Source organism: Artemia franciscana, chromosome 21 (assembly GCF_032884065.1).
Source record: "Artemia franciscana chromosome 21, ASM3288406v1, whole genome shotgun sequence".
Lineage (NCBI taxonomy): Eukaryota > Metazoa > Arthropoda > Branchiopoda > Anostraca > Artemiidae > Artemia > Artemia franciscana.
The window spans coordinates 23,491,779-23,517,117 of NC_088883.1; the positions used below are offsets into that span (position 1 = coordinate 23,491,779).

The 25,339-nt window shown below is 34.5% G+C and overlaps 2 protein-coding genes across 2 annotated transcripts in view; both read right to left on the reverse strand.

The window, feature by feature from the left end:
• The window catches only part of LOC136040856 (dynamin-1-like protein), a 93,873-nt gene extending 86,753 nt beyond the window's left edge, over positions 1-7,120 (reverse strand). Inside the window, exon 1 of the mRNA XM_065725233.1 lies at positions 6,921-7,120. Coding sequence (XP_065581305.1) covers positions 6,921-7,022 — 102 coding nt within the window. The 5' untranslated portion in view covers positions 7,023-7,120. The remainder of the gene's footprint in view (positions 1-6,920) is intronic.
• Positions 7,121-14,662: 7,542 nt separating this feature from the next.
• The window catches only part of LOC136040859 (dynamin-1-like protein), a 35,055-nt gene continuing 24,378 nt past the window's right edge, over positions 14,663-25,339 (reverse strand). Inside the window, exon 6 of the mRNA XM_065725243.1 lies at positions 14,663-14,859. Coding sequence (XP_065581315.1) covers positions 14,779-14,859 — 81 coding nt within the window. The 3' untranslated portion in view covers positions 14,663-14,778. The remainder of the gene's footprint in view (positions 14,860-25,339) is intronic.

Here is a 25,339-nt window from a genome sequence, read left to right on the forward strand (position 1 = left end):
GACTTTGGTATCACAAGAATTACCTGTATATATAGAACCCCTTCAGCTCAATCTAAAATAAGTTACAGAATAAGCCATAGCAGATCATGTTTGAACAATCAGTACATCACATAAAGGTAATTTGGTAATAGCTGGGGAATTTCATTTCCCACAAATATCATGGTCAGATGGATTTTGTTATCATGAAGATGGTGCAACATAACAACCAACAAAATATAGAATCTTCCAGAACCCAAACCTGTTATACCTTATTTTCCTTAATAACCAAGACCTTTCAGAAAAAATGAGAACTTACACCTCCCCCCATTGGTAACAGTAACTACATAGCTATAGAAATACAGATCTGTCTAAAGACTATAACAAATAGATTTATTAAAGGTCTTCACAGATTACAATTCCATCAGGAGGGAACTGGAGTGAGATTTTGCAGGGATCAGTAGAGAAGCAATGGGAAAACTTCAAATTAATTTTACTTAGAATCTAAGAAAGCAACTCTTCTGCAGCTTACAGGAGAAAGTTTGAAACTCTTTACGCTAAAGTTTGACTCTTTCTCTTAACTCTACATTTTAAAACAGTAGAAAACTTTAGCGTAAAGAGCGGGGCGTTGAGGAAGAAAAGCCCCTTTCATATACGGAGTAATTTCTGTTTGTTTTAAGTTTTAATGTTGCTCCTTGCTTTCATTTAAAAAAACTTGTTTTCTTTTGTTTAATTTCTGGACGCTTTTGAATTTATGCATGTTTTGATCTTGGCTCTTCGCACATAAATTAAAACGAAATTTGCATATTAATTAATTGCAATTAATCGGAAGATTTGAGAAAAAAGGAGCAAGGGAGGAGGCCTAGTTGCCCTCTAATTTTTTGATTACTTAAAAAAGCAACTAGAACTTTTAATTTTTACAAACGTTTTCATTGGTAAAAAATATACGTCACTTACGAATTAATTTACGTAACGAACTTCTATATTCGTATGTTTTTGTTGTGTGTATGAGTGGGTTCAACCCTCGTCAATACCTCGCTCTTTACTCTAAAGCTTAAATTTTGTCCCAATTTCTTAAGAATGAGCTCTGAATCACAAAGGCCGTAGAATAAATAGTTGAAATTACTAAAAATACTTTAGCGTAAAGAGTGAGGTATAACGAGGAGGTAAGCCCCACATATGTGTAATAATTTTTGTTTGTTTTAAGTTTTAGTGCTGCTCCTTATTTTCAGTAGAAAAAACTTTTCCTACTTATTTTTTCATTGTTTTTTTCAAATAATGCTAGAAAATCCTGTGCCCCCTTCATTGAAATTCTCTTCCCCCATGACATGTTTCTCCATGGAAATATCCTCCCACGAAACCCCCCTCCCTCAAATCTCCCCCTAAACAAAAAATCCCCCTGAAAACGTCTGTACACTTCCCAGTAACCATTATTATATATAAACACAGGTAAAAGTTTGTAACTTGCAGTCCCTCCCACGGGGACTGCAGGGGAGTAAGTCGTCCCGAAAGACATAGTTATTATGTTTTTCGACTACGGTGAATAAAATGGCTACCTCAAAATTTTGATTCAGTGACTTTTGGGAAAAAATGAGTGTGGGAGGGGGCCTAGGTGCCCTCAATTTTTTTTTGTCTCTTAAAAAGGGCACTAGAAATTTTGATTTCCGTTAGAATGAGCCCTCTCGCGACATTCTAGGACCACTCAGTCGATACAATCACCCCTGGGGGAAAAAAAACAAACAAACAAAAAAATAAACATGCATCTGTGATCTGTCTTCTGGCAAAAAATGCGAAAATTCCACATTTTTGTAGATAAGACCTTGAAACTTCTACAATAAGGTTCTCTGATACGCCGAATCTGATGGTGTGATTTTTGTTAAGATTGTATGACTTTTAGGGGGTGTTTCCCCCTATTTTCTAAAATGAGGCAAATTTTCTCAGGCTTGTAACTTTTGATGGGTATAACTGATCTTGATGAAACTTATATATTTAAAATCAGCATTAAAATGTGATTCTTTTGATGTAACTATTGGTATCAAAATTCAATTTTTAGAGCTTTGGTTACTATTGAGTCAGGTTGCTCCTTACTACAGTTTGTTACAACAAACTGTTTGAATAAAGAGAGTAAGGCTTTTTACTAATGAAGGAGAATCAATCCTCTGAAAGAGATGCAGGGTGTTGTCTTAGGACCTACCCTATTTAATATCTATGTAAATGACATCTTTTGATTAACTACAAATCATCTAACTCTTTGAACTGATGACTCAAAATTGTTTGATGCAGTCAATCATGAGTCACTACAAGCAGATCTTGACCATATTCAAAACTGGGCAAAAACATGGCACATGAGCTTCAATGTTGACAAAAGTGGTGTTATTCATTTTGGCAAGTCCAACCCAGGTTTCGAGTATGCTATGATCAATCCAGTTGTAAATAACATTCAAGAGCTCCAAAGTGTGGACGAAGAAAGGGATCTTGGAATCAATGTTGACAACCAGTATAAATTCCATTCAAACTGCAAAAGGACTGTGTCTCATGCAAACTCTGTCCTGGCGCTCTTAAAGAAAACTATATCCAGTAGGTCTCCCAGTGTTTTTGTGAGGTTGTACAAGGCCCTTGTCAGACCAGAGCTTAATTTTGTAATGTGCATAGCATCACTTGGACACAGGGCTGATGTACAGCTTCTGGAAGGAGTGCAAAGGAGAGCCACAAAGGCAGGATCTAAGATGAGAGGCAAGCTTTACAATGAATGTTTAAATTAGCTTAAATTATCAATGCTGGTTTACCAACAACAAATAGCTGATATGCTTATGACATACAAGTTTACCTCACAAGAAACCCCCCAATTCATTTGCCAATTTTCCAAAATTTTGGCACTGACAGGGGGGGGGGATATTCAAAGAAGCTGTTCAAGCCATCAGTTAAAATTTGATGCCAACAACAGTTTTTCTCCTGAATTGTAGTAAACCACTGGAATAGTCTCTCAATAAAACAGTCTCAGTACCCAATACTAAAGCATTCAAGAAGTCATTGGATGTTGAATGGAATGGTATTCCCTGGAGGTACCAGTGGGATGCCTTTGATGTTTAACCATTCACATCATCAAGTATTGAGGAATTAGTAGATTGAGATGGATCTTAATTTGCTCTGAAGTGCAAATTCAGGTAATTAATTAAGGTAACACAAATTGTTTCTTTAATTTAATAAAAACGTAATTTTTGTGGATTGTATAATTTTTGCAAAATGTTATTATAATCAAATATTAAGTTTGTAGCCATAATTCAATCCTTTCATGTGCAGGAAAAAGTGTTGATGAAGGGCTTAATAACTGAAAGGTGCAAATGTATGAACACCACACCGCATAAGAGGACATGTTAAAAAAACAATTCAAATTTCATAATATGCAAATTCAATCCTTTCATGTGCAGGAAAAAGTGTTGATGAAGGGCTTAATAACTGAAAGGTGCAAATGTATGAACACCACACCACATAAGAGGACATGTTAAAAAAACAATTCTTATTTCATTATATGCAAAATAACCCTAGTTAACATATTTTGCAGAAGTAGAACCTTTATCTTCACTTCTTTTCCAGTTTTCTAAATAAATTCATATTTTTTTGCAATAACATTTCATTTGATTTTGAAAAATTGGCTAAATGCACTAAATGTCATAGCATCTTAAAAATAATTTACAGTTGTTGCTATTGAAAATGCAGTGGTGGAAATATGGAAACACACATACTATGGCAGATCATTACTAAAAAAAACTTCTGAAAACTTTGTGTGGCAAGGGTTCTTCTATTTATAAAAGCTACAGTAGGATGGCACATCTTTCAGCATAAATTTGAAAACAGACAAAAACACTTATCAAAAGCATTTCTTTTTTTGAAAATTTTATTTTCAAAAAAATGACTTCAAACAGTCATGCACTCTCTGATGAAGTCAAAGTCACCAGCAGGGTCCACCAGAGCAGTGTCCTGGGCCCTACCCTGTTTAATATATATGTAAATGAGCTAGCCCTTATCACCAGTAACAAAACCACTCTTTATGCAGATGATTCAAAACTCATAGGTCTTGTCAACACCCCTTCTGCCCTCCAAACTGATCTCAACCACATGTCCTGGGTCAAAAGATGGTTGCTGGAATTCAATGCTGAAAAATGCAAGGTCATATACTTTGGACACAACAACCCCAAGCAACAGTAGCTTCTGACCCAAAACCCAGGGAGTCACCACATACTGGAGCATATTCAGGAGGAGGGAGACCTTGGAGTTGTTGCAGACTCCCAGTTGAAATTCAGCTCCCACTCACAGAAGATCTCAGCCAATGCTAGCAGAGCCCTAGGCATCATTAAACACTGCATTACCAGCAGAAGTAGACATGTAATCACCAAGCTTTACAAAGGACTATTAAGATTGTGTTTGGAGGTGGGACCATCCTGGCCACCCCTTGATTCAAAAAGGACAAGGTAGTGCTTGATCAAATCCAACAAAGGGCCACTAAGCTGATTGCCGGCCTGGAAAACAAGCCCTACAGTGAACAGCTGAGGGAATCAACCTCCCTTCTTTTGTCTACAGGCAGAAACATGGGGATATGATCCAGGTGCACAAACTCCTCTCTACCAATCAAGAAAATGAGCTCTTGGAGACTGACCCCTCCCACATAGCATGAGGACACCCAAAACAAATCTGCAAACTTCATGGAAAGACTGGAGTAAGATGCAGCTTCTTCTCAAACTGGAATGTCAATCTCTGGAACAACCTCAAGGAGAACACTGTTTCTGCTGAATCAACAGATGTATTCAAACATCATCTGGATGCTGAGTGGAGTGACAAACCATGGAGATTTGACTGGGATGCACCAGAATCTAATCAACCATGCATGCAACTGTCATCACAAGGAGTGATTCAACAGGATCAAAAGTCCTTACTTCACTCAAAGCTGTGATTTAAGGTAATGTTTATGGTAATTTATTACAAACTGGAAAACAAAGGAAAGAAATTAAGATAAAGGTTCTCCTATTGTGAAATATGTTAACCAGGCCTAGGATAATTTTTGCATTGTATGAAGTAAGAATTGTTTCCTTAACATGTCTCTGTATGTGGTGGACTCTTTACATATTTACACAAAAAAATAGAATATTTGGAAAGAGTACAAAAAAAGAATTCAAGCAGCATGTTCAATTTATTAGTAGGTCAGTAATGCAATCTGTCTGAAATTTACCCACTTAAATTCAATGTCTTTTGGAAGGAGTAGAGGTAGGTACATTACCCCTTTGAGAGACCACCATGGCTCTGGATCTTTTCTTGAAATTCATTAAAATAATTTAACAAACCTACTTACCAAAATGCAAAATAAGATCTAGAGTTTGACCTTTTACCTATTTGGGTAAATGATTACTTTTGTTCCAAGTGCTCTATAGTGCATATTACAGCATATAGCAAGATTCTGATGATTACATATTGTTTCTTTGTCATTATTAGAGAAGCATATCCATTTTTTAGGTTTCTAAAATCCCCCTCCAATGAGACCAAAAATGCATAAAGTGGTCTTACTTAAAGGTAAAACTACCTATAGAGCAAAGCATATTTGTCCATGAGCCCTGCAGGCAGTGGGGCAAGGTCTGCATTCTATAATAGGCCAATTTAATAAAACTTGTTTTTTTTTTTTTTTAGTTTTATCACTCTTTTTTGAATAGATATAGAACACACCCCACCCTGCTGCCTGCAGGACTCATGAGCTAATATGCTTTGCTCTATAGGTAGTTTACCTTTAAGTAAGACCACTTTATGCATTTTTCTTACCAACTGTGTTGCCAACCTCTGAAACAAATTACTGCCAGATACCACAGACAGCTTTAAGCATTTAAACTACAGACAGCTTTAAGAACCATCTTGACAATGAATGGTCAAAAAAAGAATGGAAGTACAACTGGGAAGCACTTGAATCAGCAACATCAAACCACTAGTCAAGTGTATGTATTCAACTATGTGTCATGTGTTATCAACTCTGGAGTTTCTACAAGGAAAAATCCTTAGATTGCTCCAAGCTGTAATTTAAGGTAATTTTCAGTTTGCTCCATGGAGGAGGTGGATCAACCAGAAATAGATGTGCTTCTATATTAATAACAAGGAAACAATATGTGATTGTCAGAATCTTGCTAGGCCTATATGCAGTAATAGCCTATGCACTTTAGAGCACTTGGAATGAAAGTAAACATTTACCCCCACTAGTATTCTAATTTGGTAGTTTAGGCGGTAAAATTCTAGTTAATTGACTTCTTGCTATCTCAGAAAGGGTTTAGGTTAGGAGAATGAAACTTTTAGGGATAAATCTACAGACTAAAGTATGTCCCGGGAAGGTATTTTGAAGCAACTACCTCCACTCCTTCTCCCTCTTAAGGGCCCTGACCTTTGATGACCTTTAAAAATGTGTGCTATAAAAATGAAACCTTGCGAAATAAATCTTCTGCTTAATTGAAGTACAACAAAATTGTTTTCAGCTTCACAACTTTGCTCAATTCCATTTTATAAGGTTTTAAAGATATGAAAATACATTTCCTAAATTTTGAAAAAAACGCTAATATGGCTCAAAATTCTGCTCAAATAACAGGAATTGCATTTTCAGAACTAAAGGCAGAGAAAAAGCAACTAGTAACTGAAAATTAAGGTAAATAGTGTTTTGTCAAAATTTCAATAGGTATAGACCTGTTATGTAGGCAACGTTCAGGGCCCTCTAGAGGGAGAAGAAGTGGAAGTGGGTACTTTGAAATGCTTTCCTGGGACATACTTTAGCCTGTAAACTCATCCCTGAAAGTTTCATTTTCCTAACCTAAACCCTTTCCAAGATAGCAAGAAGCCAATTAACTAGAATTTTACCGTTTAGGCTAATAGATTGAATTTCAAAATTTTTCAACTGATTCACTGTACAAAAATTAACCTACCTGACTTCCAACAACAACAATCTGTGGAAGTTGAATTAAATCAGTCCCCACTGTCGTGCAGACTTCTTGAAGCTTGTTGATAAGTGGTATGAGGAACTCCATTATCTTCCGGGTTTCACTCTTGAATTATACAAGTTATATCCAAATTTTTGAAAAAATTTACATAAACTTCTATTTCTTTATTCAGCCAGTGTTGCAATAACAGTATTTTTGTTTTTATACTAAACGAAGCCTTGAAAACACAAACAAAAGTGTGTCGAAAACTTTTGTCCGTGCTTGAAAATAAAGGCTATTTCGGAGTCTAACACTCCAGAGTCAAAACACCAAAGAGACTTTTTTTTCATACAAAGAACACAGCTAGCTTTAGATTTTAATTTAAGAGAGTGTTTATGAAGGTAACCTAAGCAGGTTTTTAAGGTGATACTCATAAAATGAATTACAAATATGCTAATAGTGACTCAAGGTTTTAAAGCACGACAAATTATGCTTCTTCCTAAAGATTCATGTAAAATTAAAAGGAATTCAAGAATTTAGGGCTATAGTAAGCACTTTTACATTTTATATAAGACTGAAATCTCATATGGGTAAATCATTTTTACAAAACATGAGAATTCCTCTTTTTCATTTTTTTTTTCTCTCTTCCTCCACTATTTTTTATCATAATAATCTATAAATTATTTTTTTTTAATCAAACAGTATTTGGACATAAAAAGACATCATCAACATATTCGATAATACCGTGATTATTTTTTTTATCCTTCCTCCAATGAAATATTGAATCGTCATAATGAGAACAGGAATAAGGCTTAGGGAGTTTTGCCCGTAAACAAAAGGAGCTGCTGATCAGCTAAGAGAATCAATTTTGTTATTTGATCTTCAACAAAAGGCAAATTGAAATTGAGGGCTGCTTTGAGCCACTTAGCATGATACTCGAATGAACGAGACTTGCATCAATTCGAATTATATTATTCATTGTTTCAGTTCTATCCGTTCATTAAGCCTAATATTTTATATTATTTATATTTTTCCCCAAAGATTTATCTAAGCTTGCTCAAAAAAGGAGACACTTACAGCTAGATGGCATTAGTCTAGGAGAATCTTCTTATAAAAAATTTCGGCGGACAAACCTTAAAAAGAGACTTTGTAAAAAGGTGGATATGGATGGTAAGTGGGAAAAATAGAACTATGTACCGTTTTAGTGCACCCGAGTAATTCATTTATAAGTCTATATTTGTGTAAAATAATCTGTTAGAGTATTTCCTATAGGTCCATGAACTTGATTTTTTTGGGAAGAGGTAACTTAGCCTCACTATGGACATACGGGAGCTTTTGGGAATCCATTATGAAATTTAAGTTTAGTTAATATACAAGTAAAATCTTTATTTGGCCTTTGAAAATAGTACTTTTTAATTATTAGCTAGTTTGTATACTTTGACGCCATTACAATTTTCTTTTAGGTGGCAAATAGCTGTTCTAAAGGGAAAAAAAAGTTGTGCCTTGTCGCATCACCAAAAACTTGAAAGTGTCACCTGTTTTTCAGTGGTGGCAAAATTCATGTTTATTTGTACTATCAAGAAGAACTTTCAAACTTGTTCTTTACTGAAAATTGTTGTAAAAAGAAACTTGCACGTGACAAGACGAAGCAGGATATGACAAAGAAAACTTTTTTTGATGAAACATGGGCATGGCACCCGTCTGGCACGTTGGTGAAAACAAATTTCTTTTTTAACTGAAATAGATATAGATATGTAATATGAACGTAATATAGTTTGTATTAAACTAAAAAAAACAACAGCAAAGTTAAAAATCTTTCACTTCGATCATTTTCTAGCTGGACTTGATTCAGCACCAGATTGTTATTGTATTGGACGAATTCTAGCTGGTTGATTCTCGCCGGAGCAGTTGAGGACCTTTTAGCAGTAGCAACTAGATTCGTCGTTAAGAAGACATTTGCTGAGGCTAGTAAGTAAGTTCGGCAAGTTCTTCAGATGAAGAGTGAAATTAATGAAGAATTTTTGTATTTTCTAGGCTGACCAATAAGTCAGCAAAAGTTTATTTTGAAGTAATTTTAGCCGATGTAAAAATTTTTAATCATTAAGAAAACGGGACTTCCCTTAATCTCCTTCACGTTTGGCGTCAAAAACGGAGAAGATAGGCCTTAGAGCTTTCTGCTTGAGGTATATCAAAGTCGTTTACGATTCTGAGCAATTCGAATTTCTTCTTCAAAATTTCTTCCCTCCTAATTCCCCACTCTCAATGACTTTTGTTAGTTCCGTGGTTAAAAGAAAACATAATAGTGTGTAAAATAGTCATTTATTTCCATACAAACTTAACTGACAGAATGAGAAGAGGTCCTCTTAGCTCCCACCAAAAGAACGTGAGAAGAACTTATTTTTTATAGAAGGGGGGCAAACACCATCCCCAACCTCATAGAAACTTCCGAGGATGCTCATTTACTCAGAAATTGAGAGTTCTAGTTTTTCTTTTATAGTTAATAGTGGGAGGGGAGCTACCAGACCGTTACATAACTTCTTTAGACGTATATGTCCTTGTGTAACCTCTTTGACGCTTGATCAACATTCTAAAGTACTAATTTTGTTCGGAATTGTTGAAAATATTATTTTCTTGGTCATAAAGATCTTCAAGATTTTGCTTCGAGAAAGAAGGGGGGTTGAGGCCCGAAAATGAGCCACCAAACTTTTTACGAAACTTACAGCCATAAGTCCTTTGGTCAAGAGGACAAATGTTCAAAAATCATTCAAAGGATTAATCCATCTGAAAGAAGTCTTTTCTCAGACAAAAGAAGTGTTAATTTTCCAATTAATTCAAATTTTTTTTGTCCAATTAATTTTTATTGTTAGAAAAATTAAAATTTCCCGAGAAAAAATGACGAGATGGGGGGATAGATAATATGATACAATGGCGACAAGGTATGATCACACCTTCAAAAGACTCTATAAGTCTTTTTGTCAGGTTTACGGGAGTTAAACAATGGCGTACCTTTATATTCATTTCTCTACAATAAAATCGCAATCCTTAGAAGCATTAAAAAAATTTTCTATGACAACTAATAACTACAAGGACACATAAAAACAAATTTTAAAGAGTGTATTACTAATTTTTGTTTCAAAACATAGGAGAAAAAATATGAAGTTAAATAGTTTTCATATGAAAGTTGACATAAGATGATGTCCAAGACCAAATAGTGGAAGCAACGCTAAAAAGAGGCTTGTATAATCAGTAAATTCATTCAGTTTGGGATGAAAAAAAGAAAAAAATAAGCAGTGAAAGAATCATGAATAAATTACTAGAAATTTACATTTACATTAAGGTTGAGTGTGCCCGATTTTGATTTTGACTATAGAGGCTCGCCTGATTTTTATTTTGACTCAAAAGGTCCATCTGATTTTATTTTGTCTCAAGAAGTTCATCTAATTTTTATTTTGACTTAAGAGGATTAGTTTCAAGGGGCCTAGCTGTTGCATCTAGTTTGAATTTTTATTACATAAAATGAATTTTGGTGAATTTCTATTACGCAAAAAGACGATGAATTTTTATTACATAAAAGAGGAACAACAGAACACAGACTTGTAAGGAATTTGAAAATTCACTGCTTATCTACTCCCTTATAAGTTGTAAAAATGTTGCTAATAGACGAAAAATAAAAAAGCCGTGAATAATTTGGAGATATACGAAAACAAGTTTCGAAAAAAGGTGGTTACTTTAAAACTGAAAACAACCAAAACAAATGAGGCCAACACAGCTACGGACGCTCCTCCTAAATCCCAATCTATTCAAAGCCACACTCTTTACACTCTTTACTCTTCGGAAATATGTCATCCTGCATCCGCACAATGTGCCCTCGGCATCTCAACAAGGCATCTCAATTGTAGTATATGTCTCATTTTCCATTTTTCACTTTCAATTTCAGTTGATTTCGGAAAATTGGCTTCAATTATGTCCCGCCCCAAGGATTTTCATAAAATTTAACCACTTTCTCCAATTCCTAACCATAAATCCCATATGTAAACAAAATATAAATTGTGTAAACTACGGCCCTTATTCAAAGGTTATGGATTGTCTTATCATCCCCAGAGGTATAGTTATTGGACTTTTCATCTAAGTTGAACCAAATAGCTATCTTGAAATTTATATCGGATGTCTTTGGGGGGAGGAGAAGTGAAGAGGGGCATGGGAGGGGTTTGGTTTCCTTATAATCACTTTATCTTGGGCTTCTCCAAATAACTCTGATAAAACTTTCCATCAGTGGAAAAATAAGACAAGTTCAAGCTACAGTGATTAGAATTTACCAACGATACAAAACTAAAATTACTCCTTGCTCCCTATATAAATCTTAACTACTCAAAAATCACCGACAAACAAAAGCAAAACATACAAGATAAAAATGTGGTAAGTACATGGAACAAAATGGTATCGAACACATTGCTATAGCGTTTCATAATAAAGAGCCATGAGGCTTAGATTTAATATTTATTACAATTCATTCCAGACAAATTTCATATGGAATGGTGGGTCATGTGAAAATTTATCGTTTTTTAAACAAAACAGATCACGGATGCGTATTTATATGTTTTTTTCTTTATTTTCCAGGGGTAATCGTATTTAATAATGGTCCTAGAAGATGGTAAATTCAAACGGAAATTGAAAGTTCTAGTGCCCTTTTTAAGCAACCAAAAAGATTGGGAAGCAACTGGGCCCCTTCCCACGCCTATTTTCACCAATGTTATCTGATCAAAATTTTGAGACAGTCATTTTGTTCAGCATAGCTGAAAGATCAAATAGCTATGTTTGTTTTAAGGTGTAAAATGACCCCCTCCCAGAGCCCGTGAGGAGAGGCGTGTAAGTTATGAAATCTTCCCATTGTATGCATATAACAGTGGTTCCCACCCAATTTTGGGCCATGCCCCAATTTGACATTTCTAAAATGCTGATGACCTGATAAAAACCTGATAAAACTTAAAAAATCATTAAACTGGGCTCTCAAAAAACTTCAAAGGAATGATTCGTCCATAAAAGTAGAAAAAAAATGAAAGAAATGGCTAAATCAATTCAGTTTCCAAATACATAATAGAGACCTGAAGTACAGAAATATGTAAATATTTGAGTAAAACACTGTTATGAGTTCTTTGAATGCTTTCATTATTTAATTAGTAATAATAAAAATAAAAATTGGGCTCGTCTTAAAATGTCTGTCAGTTATATCCTGATACGCCATGTCTGTGACACAAATATTTTATATCAGGCTCCAATTTAGTATTCTTAAGTCTCAAGTCTCCTCGTTTATTGATATCAAGTCAATTTTTTTCTTCGATAACAAATTATTGATAGCACTAAAGTCACATTCAGCCAAAAATGAGGATGGGAAAGGCAACCACTATTTTCTTGCAGACTTGGATGAATGGGGGTATTTAGTTTCTGTCTGATCACAATGCCATGCCATCACTCCTTTTATATTGAACAAAGTTTTAATGAAATTGTCATTTTGCATTTTCGAGAGTTCTTCTTGATACTGCATCAAAATATTAGATATATCCACTAGCATTGGCTGCGTCAACCATGATGAAAAATCATTTTTTTAAAATCAGAAAATTGCTCCTAAAAATCTGAGGCCATGATATTCAAATGATCCATAATGGCAAGTACAGAAGCATTAGTCACCTCACATTTTCCTAGCCAGTTAAACTAGTAAAAGTTTTGTGAAAAATTGTTTTTGACATGTCTTAATGAATGTAACAAGGCCAAATAATTTCGTCTTTGCACCCACAAGAGTTTTATTTCATCCTTGAAGTTGTTTATTCAGCAGATTTAATTTTTCAAAAATGTATATTAAATAATTTACAAATGCTTTACCATCAGGAGATTTCAGGTGTTTAATTTCAAGCTTCTCACTTAAAAAGTCACTGTGAGCATCATAAAAATCCATGAAATCTCGAAGTAGTTTATTCAGCAGATTTAATTTTTTTTAAAATATCTGTTAAATAATTCACAAATACTTTACCATCAGGAATTTTCAGGTGTTTACTTTCAGGCTTGTCACTTAAAAAGTAACTAAGAGCATTAAACAAATCCATGAATTCTTGAACTTGTTTATTCAGCAGATTAAATTTTTCAAAAATATCTGTGAAATAGCTCGAAAAGCTTTACCATCAAGAGTTTTTATGTCTTTCATTTCAGGTTTGTCACTTAAAAAGTCACTGAGAGCATCTTACAATTCAATGAATTCTTAAAGTTGTTTGTTCAGGAAAGATTTAATTTTTCAAAAATATCTGTTAAACAATTCACAAATGCTTAACCATCAGTAGTTTTCAGGTCTTTCATTTCAGGCTTGTAACTTAAAAAGTTACTAAGAGCCTCATACAAATCCATGAACTCTCAAAGTTGGTTATTTAGCAGATTTAATTTTTTTTAAACATCTGTGAAATAGCTCACGAATACTTTACCATCGGGAGTTTTCAGGTGTTTTATTTCTGGTTTATCACTCAAAAAGTGGCTAAAAGTATCATATAAATTCATGAATCTTTTAAGCATTTCTCCTTTAAGAGTCACCTAACCTCAGAGTGAAGTAAAAGTATCACAAAGCCTGCATTCTCATTTTCATTTTTTGAAGAAACGTTTGACATTTTGCATTAGCTTTGATATAAAGTGACCCATTTTTACAATGGAGTGTAGTACATCATTAAGAACAGGAGTAATATTTTTGGCCACCAGTTTCTCTCTATAGAATACTAAAGTGCACAAGCATCATTTATGGATTATCTCCTTTCATTATCTTAGGCAGCCTTTTCTTTTGCCCATCATAGCAGGAGCACCATTTGCAGCATGAGATGTTCATGTTCTCTATTAGTATATTATTAATGCTAAACGGATAGTAAACGGGGCGAATTTAATTCGCCATAGCAGGAGCACCATTTGCAGCATAAGATGTTCATGTTCTCTATTAGTATATTATTAATGCGTCAGTAATTATTTAGCTTACCATATGTATCAGCGGTGGAAGTGGGGGTTCTATTAATTGACAGAATACCATTTCTTGAGCAAACTCACCTTAATCAGTATATCCTGTACATCTAGCAGTAGAACCTCGCATTGTCTCACAGTTGATTCGTCCATTTGTAAAGAGAGATATCTGGATGTCAACAAGTTGTGTTTCAATATCCTCACTCATATAATGAATTCTTCTACTAACATTAGTGTTACTGAGTGGAATGAATTTAACAGCGCTGTTATTCTGTTTCCAGAACTGTTTTAGGAAACGCTGGTATTGATGGTTTTATTAAATTCTCTCCTATAGTATGATTTTTGCAAATTTGCTGATGAGTAGAGATATATCATAACTAGCCTCAAGAGTACGATTGAGGCTAACTGTTTGTGAGTTAAACAAAGACTCTATTGTTGATCTTATTTGAAAATTCTCCTTTAAAGACAAAGTAATTTAAACCTGAATATACATACGCATTATGTTTCACTTTAAATTGCACCGCAAGACGACCTGGTTTCCTTAATTCGTTGGAAAAGCATTATTGGCATAAGGTGCAAAAAGTTGACCGCTCGTAATGCATAACGGGTATGAATAAAAATTTTAATTATTCCTCCGAATATTAGCGAACATTTTTTGCTTGTACTACTCATCTTATCCATAGGGGTTGTGACTAAAATAAGCAAAATTATAATTAATTATAAAAGTGAGCTATTCAAGACACGTGCTTGTGAATAAGAAATAAAATAAAAAACAAGATTTTCTATTGAAAAGTAAGGAGCAACATTAAAACTTATAACAAACAGACATTATAACGTATATGAGGGGGCTCACCGCCTCGTCGATACCTCGCCCTTTACACTAAAGTTTGAATTTTGTTCCAGTTCCGAAATAAGTAGCTTCTCGCATTTCTTCAATCATATGAATAACTCGCTCTAAAGCCTAAAATAAAAGAAATATGAATTCCAACTTGAGGTGAAATATTTTTTTATTCAATAATAAATTACGAACAAGTAAAAGTTCAGAGATAAGTCCTTTTATTAGACAGTGAAACAGATACAAAGAGTTCTGGATATTTTGATAACATATACAGTGACGGTCATCAGTAGATAAACTGTCACTGTATATGTTATCGAAATATCCAGAACTTTTTGTATCTATTTCACTGTCTAATAATAGGACTTATGCTTATTTGAACTTTTATCTGTTCGTCATAAAAAAGGTAGGGTGATATTTGAAAAAAAAATACTTAGATAGAATATCAAAGACTTCCCTCTGACTCTTTTATAAAACATCAAGAAAACAAAAATTTGTTTTGGAGCCTGTCAGATGGGATTTTTCGTCCCCAGATTGAGAAAGTCCATGAGTACCAATTTATTTTGTTAATAAGAAAAAATCGAATAAAAGCCAATACTACTTTTACTAGCACCATCTAAAACATTACCAGAAAAGTATTATTTGTTCTTAATGTGGTTTAGACAGCCTCCATCTGGAGGACATCTCTTCCTTTTTAACCTCTGTCCTCCACTCCTCCGTCCTTTTACAAAAAATTAAATTTGTCCTGTAGAGTTTGACCAGAACAAAATACTCAAAAAACCACGATTCCCCAGTTGAACAATAAATAACAGCAAAAACTGAACAATAAATACACTAACACCAAACATTAAGGAGACTCGATGCGATAAAGAATCAGTCAATCACGTTCATTATAAACTTTTTTAATTTGTGTGGCCAAACTATTTAGAATTGATTGGGCAGTCTTGCCATAGCCTGTAAAGCTTGGATAAGTGATCCGAAAATACGGCAGAAAAATAAATGCATCTACTTTCCCTGAAATCTTGGAAAAACCTTCCAACTTTTCTTGTTTTGTGCCGGATATAGAGATATTCACTTTTAGAGAAACTTACATCATTAGGAAGAGTAAATTTTGCTTTTCGATCAAACGGATCAGAATTTTATGTTTTAAATTCAGGAAAGGGTGATCCCTAAAAACGTTCTAGTATACCTTCAAGGAATATGCCAAAAATCACCTCAAAAGAAATGTCATTGGATCAACTTGACAGCTCTTCGAACTTTCTATGGCGTAACCCGCACAATTTCACAGTCTTTTCAAACAAATTTCATAACCAAATCACAAATTCTCAATAGTTTTCAATGATAAGCAACCCCTGGGAGAATTCACCAATGAACCTTTTGCCTTTGAGACAGTCAGCCGACGTTGAAACTCACAGAATGATGTTTAAGGTATCGAATCTTCTTAAATAAAATCCCAACTGTACAATAAATAATAGTAAAAATATGAATTTTTAAATAAGATTTATAACATTTTGCTCATTAGAACAGAGCTATTTTGTTACGGATATCTTGATATGATATCTATGGAGAGCAGGGACACTACCAACAAGTCCCACATATACAAAACTGAATTAAATTGGCAGAATATATTTTCAGTGCCATTTTCAATGAACTATCAAGTTCATTTCTGCAAGGATAAAGGACATCGTCAAAGGTGATATATACCTATATTGAAGGCACTTGCTGTGAATTCTATTTTAATAATATAAGTTAACGGGCCAGAGGCAGTTTTAAGAAGGAAGGGGGGACAGAGGGGGCACTCGGCCGGGCACATATATTTTATGGAAAAAATTCCAAATAAATAATTTAACTGTTATAAAAAGTTTAGCAATTTATGAAATTTTTTTTTATTAAAAAAAAGTAAAGGGCGCAGTTGGCAGTAAGAACGAGCAAATTGAACGCGAAATTTTAATTTTTCCCATATCTTAACCACCATTGCTTGTAAGTAAAAGTATGTAGACCGAACTTAATTAGGTTTAATATTTTTTATGGCATTTTGTATGCAAGCCTGTTCATATTTTACAGGAAGTCGTCTTGCAATAAAAAAGAAAGCGTTGCTACTGAAAAAACAAAACCATGTCTAGAACCAGAATTTTTTTTTTTAAAGACAAAAAAAAGGAAGATAGGGGGAAGAGGAGGGGTGCTAATCGAAATTTTGTCCCGGACGCAAGAGAGGCCACAACTGCCACTGTAACTGCCAAACCTTCAAGGCACTTGATCTCTTCTCCTTTTGTTAAAAGTTTTCAAAATCAAAGCAGCGCTATCTACGTTTGGTCAATTTAAAAAATTCACCAAATACACCTCAAATCCAATTCAAATTTCCGTTACCTTGTTGATTTAATTTAATAATAGTGATTAATTGTTCAATTGTCTTGAAAAACTTTTCTTAAAGACCACCAGGGGAAAAACTCTTGAAAACCTAAAACTTGGCTAAACTTCCATTGATCTCCAAAAACCATCTGCTCTGATTAATATAATAGTTGAAAAACTTGTCTTGAAAAACTTGTTTTAAAGACCACCAGGGGAAAAACTCTTAAAAACCTAATACTTGGCCATATCTCCATTTATCTCCAAAAACCATCTGATCTGATTAATATAATAGTTGTAAAACTTGTCTTAAAGACCACCAGAGGAAAAACTCTTAAAAACCTAATACTTGGCTAAATTTCCATTGGTCTCCAAAAACCATCGGATCTGATTAATATAATAGTTGTAAAACTTGTCTTAAAGACAACCCGAGGAAAAATTCTTAAAAATCTAATGTTTGGCTAAATTTCCATTGATCTCCAAAAACCATCTGATACAGTTAATATAATAGTTGAAAAACATGTCACTGAATTTAATATTAATTCTTCCCTTCTGTAATTGGTTGTCTCCTTTTTATCAAACAGACCACAAGTAGTCAAATACCAGAATCATTATTCCAATCCTCTGTCTGTCCAAAATGGAGTACCTCAAGGTACTCTCCTAGGCACCCTCCTTTTCTCAGTCATGACTAACAGTCTCGCTGCAGAATTTCTTGACAGAGGGACATTTGTTGATGACCTGACGGTTGGAGAAACTTGCTAAAGAAATTTAACGAGCAACCCTATGAGCATTATCACTGCAATAACGCAAGATGCCTTTAGCTTGGCCAGGAGACTAAACCCTTCCAAACCATGATTATGCAAATGTTTTACTTGAATCTCCGTCCCATTTCCTTATTCCTATCACTCCTGAAATCTCCCTCCCATCCTATTGAATTACTTGGCGTCATAATTTCTTCTAATTTAAAGTGTCATATCCATGTTAAAAATATCCTACATAAAGCTAATACATCCATCTCAATGAATTTGGTGTCCCCTTTCTATTCTTCAAAGATTAATACTTCCTTTGTCAACCCTAACCTTGAATACGCTTGTCAAGTTTGGAATCCTGGCATCTCCCGCAAAAAATCAATTAAAAAAATTAAATATTCAAAAAAAGAACTACTGCAAATGATTTTCACAGAAGATATAAAGTCCCATACTCTCTCCTCCTAAAAAAATGCTACGTTAAAAACGCTTGACTACAGGCGAGGTAAATTTTTCTAAAAACATTTAAGAAAACTCCGTTTTTCTAAAAATACAACAACAGTAACGGAACACATTCTTCCGAAAAGACACTCCCCATCCAAATTTCCGCCCTCGAACAGCCTGTTTGTACCTTGTCTCTTGTTCACTGCTGTACCTCCATACATTAAAAAACCTTCCTCCCCTACATTACGGGAAGATTAAACAAAACATCCTGCTAGTTTCCTTTTTTTTAGTTTCTACAGGCGCTGCCCATGTTTTGTATTAATTCGCTCCCCGGTTTTTTAATGTCCCTTCTAACTTTTTTTTATATTAATATTTTTGTTTTGTTTCTTGAGTTTCACCCGTTTCCTGTTTTTATCTTATTAACAAGTTATTTTTTTATTTATTAATACCAAATACGGTAAGCTTTCAAGCTTGTCGCAATAAACATAATAAATAGAAGTTATGACAATACTGACAACATAATACACCCATACAAATCAATGAAAATAACGACTACAACAAACACTGACAAATAATACTATAAATTATTTAAAAATGATTTACTTTGAAAATTTGTTTCTGCTAGTCTTGTTTTGAATCTGTTTATGTCATCTGTTAGAAATGTTTTAGGTGGAAGGTCATTCCATGGCTTCCACACCCTGCTGTAAAATGAATGTTGGCCTATTTTCCTTTTTGAAAGTGAGGGGTACAATTTATGTGGGTGATAACGGGTCCTGTTAGTGTCATTAAATGTGAAGAACTGTGATGTACTTATATTATCAATGCCTTTGATTATACGGAATGTGTTAATGATGTCTGCCCTATCCCTTCGGAATTGAAGACTTGACAATCCTAGCCTGTGCAGTCTATTTTCATACGGCAAATGCTTCAAATAAGGTACAAGCTTAGTTGCTCTTTGCTGTATTTTTTCAACCCTTGCTCTGTCATTTTTATTCAATGGATACCATACTGACGAATTGTATTCGAGTATAGGTCAAACTGTTGATTTATAAATGGCAATGAATGAACGGAGATTAAACTTACGGAAATTCCGTCTAAGACATAATAGCTGATAGTTTGCCTTACGAGTTACTTCAGAGATATGCTTGTCAAACCTAAGACTAGAATCAAAATGAACACCAAGGTCACGGACATTTTCAACAGGTAAGATTGAATGTCCAGCAAGATGGTATTGGTAACTTTGTTCTACTTTGCCGAAGTAATGGACAACCCTACACTTATTTTCGTTGACAAACATGCAGTTAGCATTACACCAATTGTGCACTGCATCCAAGTCTTTTTGAAGCAACGAAGCTCAATCTGAATTTGTCAAGGAGCGGTAGAGCTTTACATCATCTGCGAACATTTTAATTGTGGAATGGTGGACAACAAGAGGCAAGTCATTGATGAAAAGGCAGAAAAGTACTGGACCAAGGCAACTACCTTGTGGAACGCCACTTAAAACTATCTCAGCAGAGGACAAAGTATCACCTACAATCACTTTCTGCGTCCTGCCTGTTAGATAATCACCAATCCAATTCAACGTTCTGGCACCAAGGTGATATACCTCACACTTTTGAAGTAAAAGCGGAATGGAAATTTTATCAAACGCCTTAGACAAATCTATATAGATGCAATCAAACCTGAGACCTTCATCTGCCATCCTATGGAAGTGAGTAATTACTTCCAAAAGCTGTGTATTACATGAACGTTTTTTACGGAATCCGTGTTGAGATGGGTGCCAAAGAAGATTTGATTCGAAATAATTTTGTATTCTCTTGACAATTCGTTTTTCCATAACTCTGGAAAAAATTGATGTGTTTGATATTGGTCTATAGTTTTTAAATTGCGTTTTTGTGCCACTTTTATACAGGGGTTTAATTATTTTTTTTTCCATGCCAAAGGGCAAGTACCAGACGCCAGACGCAGATTATACATATGTGTCAGTGGTTCAGTGAGTACTGTTGCAAGCTCTCGGATCATATGGTTTGAAAATTCATGAATATCTGGTGATTTATTTGTGTCAAGATGCTTCAAGACCTCAAAAACTTGTTGATCATCAAAGTCAGAATCATCAAAATCTATTGTGAAATTGGTAGAAAAATTAGGATCAATAGGAGTTTCACTGTGAGGTCGTGTAAAAACAGATGAGAAAAGTTTATTAAAATGTTCAGCTTTTTCATTATCATTGTCTATATTTGTCTGTGTTTCAGGGTCAGTGAATGAAGTTGAGGATGGGGACTGTGAAGTCTGGTTTTTTCTTAGATATTTCCAAAGCCTTTTTGGGCAACTTTGAGCTGATGCAATGATAGAAGATTCAAGTGCCTCACGATTTGACCGAAGAAGCCTAGTTGCTCTATTTCTTGCTCTTTTATATCTTATCCATGACTCAGTGCTTCTTATTTTAATATACTCACGCCACCGATAATTTTTTTCGCTAATAGCTTGTAGAATTTCTCGAGGAAGAGTTTGCCTATTTTTATAGAGCTGACTATAAGCTATAGTCGGAATAAATTTGTTTTGACCCACTACCAAAGCCTCATGAATCAGCTCAAATACCTCATTAACATTGTATTTATTTTCCCTCAACTGTTCCGTGATACATGGTGATAAAATGAAATTTCCGAAAGACTCATAATCGCCTTTAGTGTAATTATATTTAAGAGTCTGTTTTTGAGGAGTAGGATCATCACCTGAAGATTTTGATGACAGTTTAAGAACAGTGTGATCACTTTTTCCTAATGGAGGTAGAATTTCAATATTTCTAACATCATCAGGAGATTTTGTTATTACCAAGTCAAGGACAGAAGGATTCGAATCATCCCGAAATCGTGTAGGCTCCTGAACGTGTCCTGCAATTTTTGAAGGAAATGATGCTCAAATGATTGATTAGAAAGCGAGGTTATTTGATTTTTCCAATCAATGGAAGGTAGGTTAAAATCACCCACAACTAATACCCTTGAACTAACTGTTGAAACATTGTGAAGATACTGTAATAAATTTGCATTATTATTTGGAGATAGCTCATTAACACTAGGACTTCTATACACTGCAACAATTCTAATACTATTTGTAGACCTAGGAAATTTTACATCAACCACTAAACATTCATTAATACTCAGAGCTAAAGGATCATTTACTTCTGTGTACTTAAGCAACGAATGAACATAAACAAAAATTCCACGTTTATAGTTAGTATTCACTAATAAAGTATAACCTTAAACCTGTTGAAAATATGCTTCTGGATGTGCACAATTCTTAGGCAAAGATTCAGTAATAACAACAACATGAGGCTTATGCACTGACATCAATGACTGTAATTCTTCAACTTTATTTGATAAAGTATCTGCGTTGGTGTAGAGCACAAGGAAATTATTGTTCCATAACTGTTTCCCTAGGGATTTGCGAGCTATTTTCACCTCGAAAAGAGCTTATCTTTACAAGTTCTAGACCACCTTTTCCATCTTTAATTTTCCAACCTGATTCTCCTGCTGTCACTTTTTGGTTAAGTTCCTCTTTCAGAGCATTATACCTTTTCTTTTGAGCAAGTTCCACTTTTGTGCGATCATGAGAAAAGTTAAAAGTCGGGTATGAGGATTTTATGGTGTTCAGGTTACAACTCAAGAAGAAAGAAGCAGCATCACGTTCTATGGGGCTACGGAAAAACAGTTTGATCGGACGACATTTTCCATTATTTAGTCTTCCCAAACGAACTGTAAATGAACATTTGACAGGGCAATTCTGCAAAATTACTTGATTCAGGAGCTTTAAATCAACCTCATTTTGACTCTTCTTAATACTACAGTTTGGATCCTCTTGAAGTCCAAATACAACTAAATTTTTTTGCTTCATGACTAAATCTTCTACAATATCATTGGCTGTTGCTTTGCTTTTTATTTCATTTTTCAATTTTTCACTAAGGTTCTCAAATTCGACTTTGAGCGATTTAGTGGCGTGCTTCTTTACATCCTCAACAGAACATTTGGCAGATACCTCTTTTTCTATCTGTGTTAATCGATCGCTTATTGGTTTCAGTAGTTTTTCAAATTTATCTTGAAGCTTAGTTTCGATTGTTGAAAATGAACACCTAATTTCACTCTTTATTATGTCTTTGATCTCACTGGGTGTTAGTCCTTGAGTTCCAGAGCCCTTTTGCTTGCAAATAGGACAATGCCAGAGTGACCCAAGACGACATGTCATCTTGTTAAACAAATCATACTCTGAATGCTCATTTCGATGCATTCAATACACAACCATGCATCACACATATCGCATGAAAGGGCACAACTATCATCCTTTAGCCCAATATCACATGCTTTGCAACAATCTAGATCTTTTCTTGGTGATTGTCTCTGACGTTTGCTGCTCATTTCTGTATCCAGCCAGACTACTACAGTGCTTTTTTGAAAAATATGATAACACTGCGCAGGGACGGAATTCAAAATATGTTACAAGCGTGGTTTTGTTGAAATGCAGTTTTTATTGTCAATATAAGTATCCCTAAACGTAATCAAAAATGCTGAGATCACATTCAATTACTTTTGAGCCAATGCTGAAACACTGAAACAACCTGTTCTATGGCGTTACTGAAATGTAGCGTTGGCAACTGCAAACTTTATAATTTCGGAAGAAGAAGAAGCGTTTCGTTTGTTTTGATTATTTGGCTTGTTGGGAAATACCTATGGGGATAGAGAAAATTCACTAGCTTTAAAATCCAGGAAATTAAAGTCAAATGCTAAGGGAAGCCACTTAAAATGACACCAAAGGATAAATATAAGCAGAAAACTACAAATATAAGCAGAAATAAATGTTCTATCTCACAAATTTAGCCAATAATCCTTTATTCAATTTTCACACACCCAGGTACTGTTGCTGTTGCTGTTATGACCTATATCAGTTTGAATAATCACTAAAGAAAAAAAAGAATCATTCTGATGGCATTCTTTGGCATTTTCAATTTTGGCATTCTTTTGCCAATCTTTAATTTTTTGTTTTGTTTGCAGCTTTGGCTATCATATTTTTTGTCCGACTTCAAAAAGGGGTGTACTCAATGGAAGGATGAGGGAGGGTCAGGACCTGCAGCCAGGAAATCCTAAATTCTTCCCAATTTTCGGGCACTTCGTGTTCAAATTATCATATAAAATCAGGTTTTTATTTATAATTACCCCCCCCCCCACCTCTCAAAATTTTTCTCAAGCTTTTTGATTATCTGGTTTTGTATTTGTATACCCCGATTTTCAAATTCCAATCTGTTGGGGTTTGTGATAGCCATTTTTTGAATAAAATATGTTATCAATCCTTCATTAATTATATATATAACACCTGACTAATTGAGGGTAACTGGTAATACTGTACCCAAGTTAGGTTACATTCCTTGCAAATGAGACTCAATTTAACCTTATTTTTCGTCTATTAGTTGCACTTTTCTTTCGTTGTATACCCAAATACCTGACTTGAAATTTTTTTATGAAGACAAGTTTTACCCTAATTTTTACTTTATGGTAATTTTATGGCACTATTAAAGGCTGAAATAGAAGTAGTAATACTGAATATAATGCCTAAGTACTTAAAGGTAATTACTGTGTTCACCGATATATAGGTAAAAGCTAATTACCGTGCCCATTACTTTCAATGAAACTGAAAGGAATTAAATTTTTGCAATACTACTACAACTACTACTAACAACTACCGCAGCAGCAAGGCCTGAGGCGAACATAGTCATTCACGCTCTTCCTCCATACTTATATATTCAAAGACTCCATCCTTACACCCTCCCAGGAAGGTCCCATTTCTATTGAATCTTTCTTTGCGAAATCCTCCCACCCCAACCGAGCACGAGCTTCTTATCGTTTATCCCTAGACGGTTGGCCAAAAAGAACAATTTTTGGCAATCTGTCATCCTTCATCCACAGAACGTTCCCTAGCCATCTCAGGCTTTCTGTCATTATATCCAAAGAAAGCAACATTGAACCACTCTTTTCGCGCAGCCTTCTGTTTGAAGTACGGCCAGTCAGTCGGCTACCCAAAATGTTTTTTTTTAAACATCTCACACATCTTCGTCTGTTTTACGGAGCACCCATGGTTCAGAACCATATTTGACCACTGTCACTTTCAATTATTTTAAATTAGTTTCAAATGAAACTAAATTTTACCCATAACATCTCGTTTGCTTCCCATCTTCTAGTCGTATATTTTTTTTTAGGTTGTACCCCTCCCCCCTTTTTTTAATCAAACAACTTAAAATCTATTTTAAGCTAAGGATGGTTTTGGCAAGCGTTGGACTTACCGAATATCCAACATTAAGCTCTAAAAAATACGATTCAAAACCCCTTTCTATTGCAAAAATGAAAAATCGAGAGATAATGAGGGAAATACTGGGTAATTTTTTTGGGTATTTGTTCTTTTCTTCTAGATGAAAAATTTGACATACCTCACTAATTAGTTTCACATGCTCTTTGGTATAACCTTATTTATAAAAGATATTTGTGGTATCTTTTATAATATCTATAACTTGTTTTAATATTTATTTTATTATTATTAATATAATAAGGTTTTAAGCTCAAGCAAAAAACTGTAACGGTATTTGTAATACTAAATATTGTAATTAAGTAATTAACAGTGCCAAGTAACTACCATCTTATAACGAAAAAAAGTATAAGATGGTTAGGGTACGTTTTACGGATGGTAAATTGCCAAAAATCAATTTATTTTGCTATTCATCTGTGGTCAAACAAAATCTGGGGTCTCCGAAAGCAGCAGGAGGCAAGGGTGTCAATTTGTGGAGGAGGAGAACAATTGTACCCTTCAATTTTGCTCTACCCCCCAGCTTTGGAGAATTAGATCTTTTTTTCTTTTTTTTTGTATTTTCATTGACAAAATAACAAATTACTCCCTCGATTTTGAAAAATATATTTTACCCCCTTACCACGGCAGTATTCCGTGGGAGGGGGTTACCCAGTTTAAACCCCACGAAATTTCTGTCCGATTCATTCAAAAGTAACAGAAATGTATATAAACATGTTTTTGTTGGG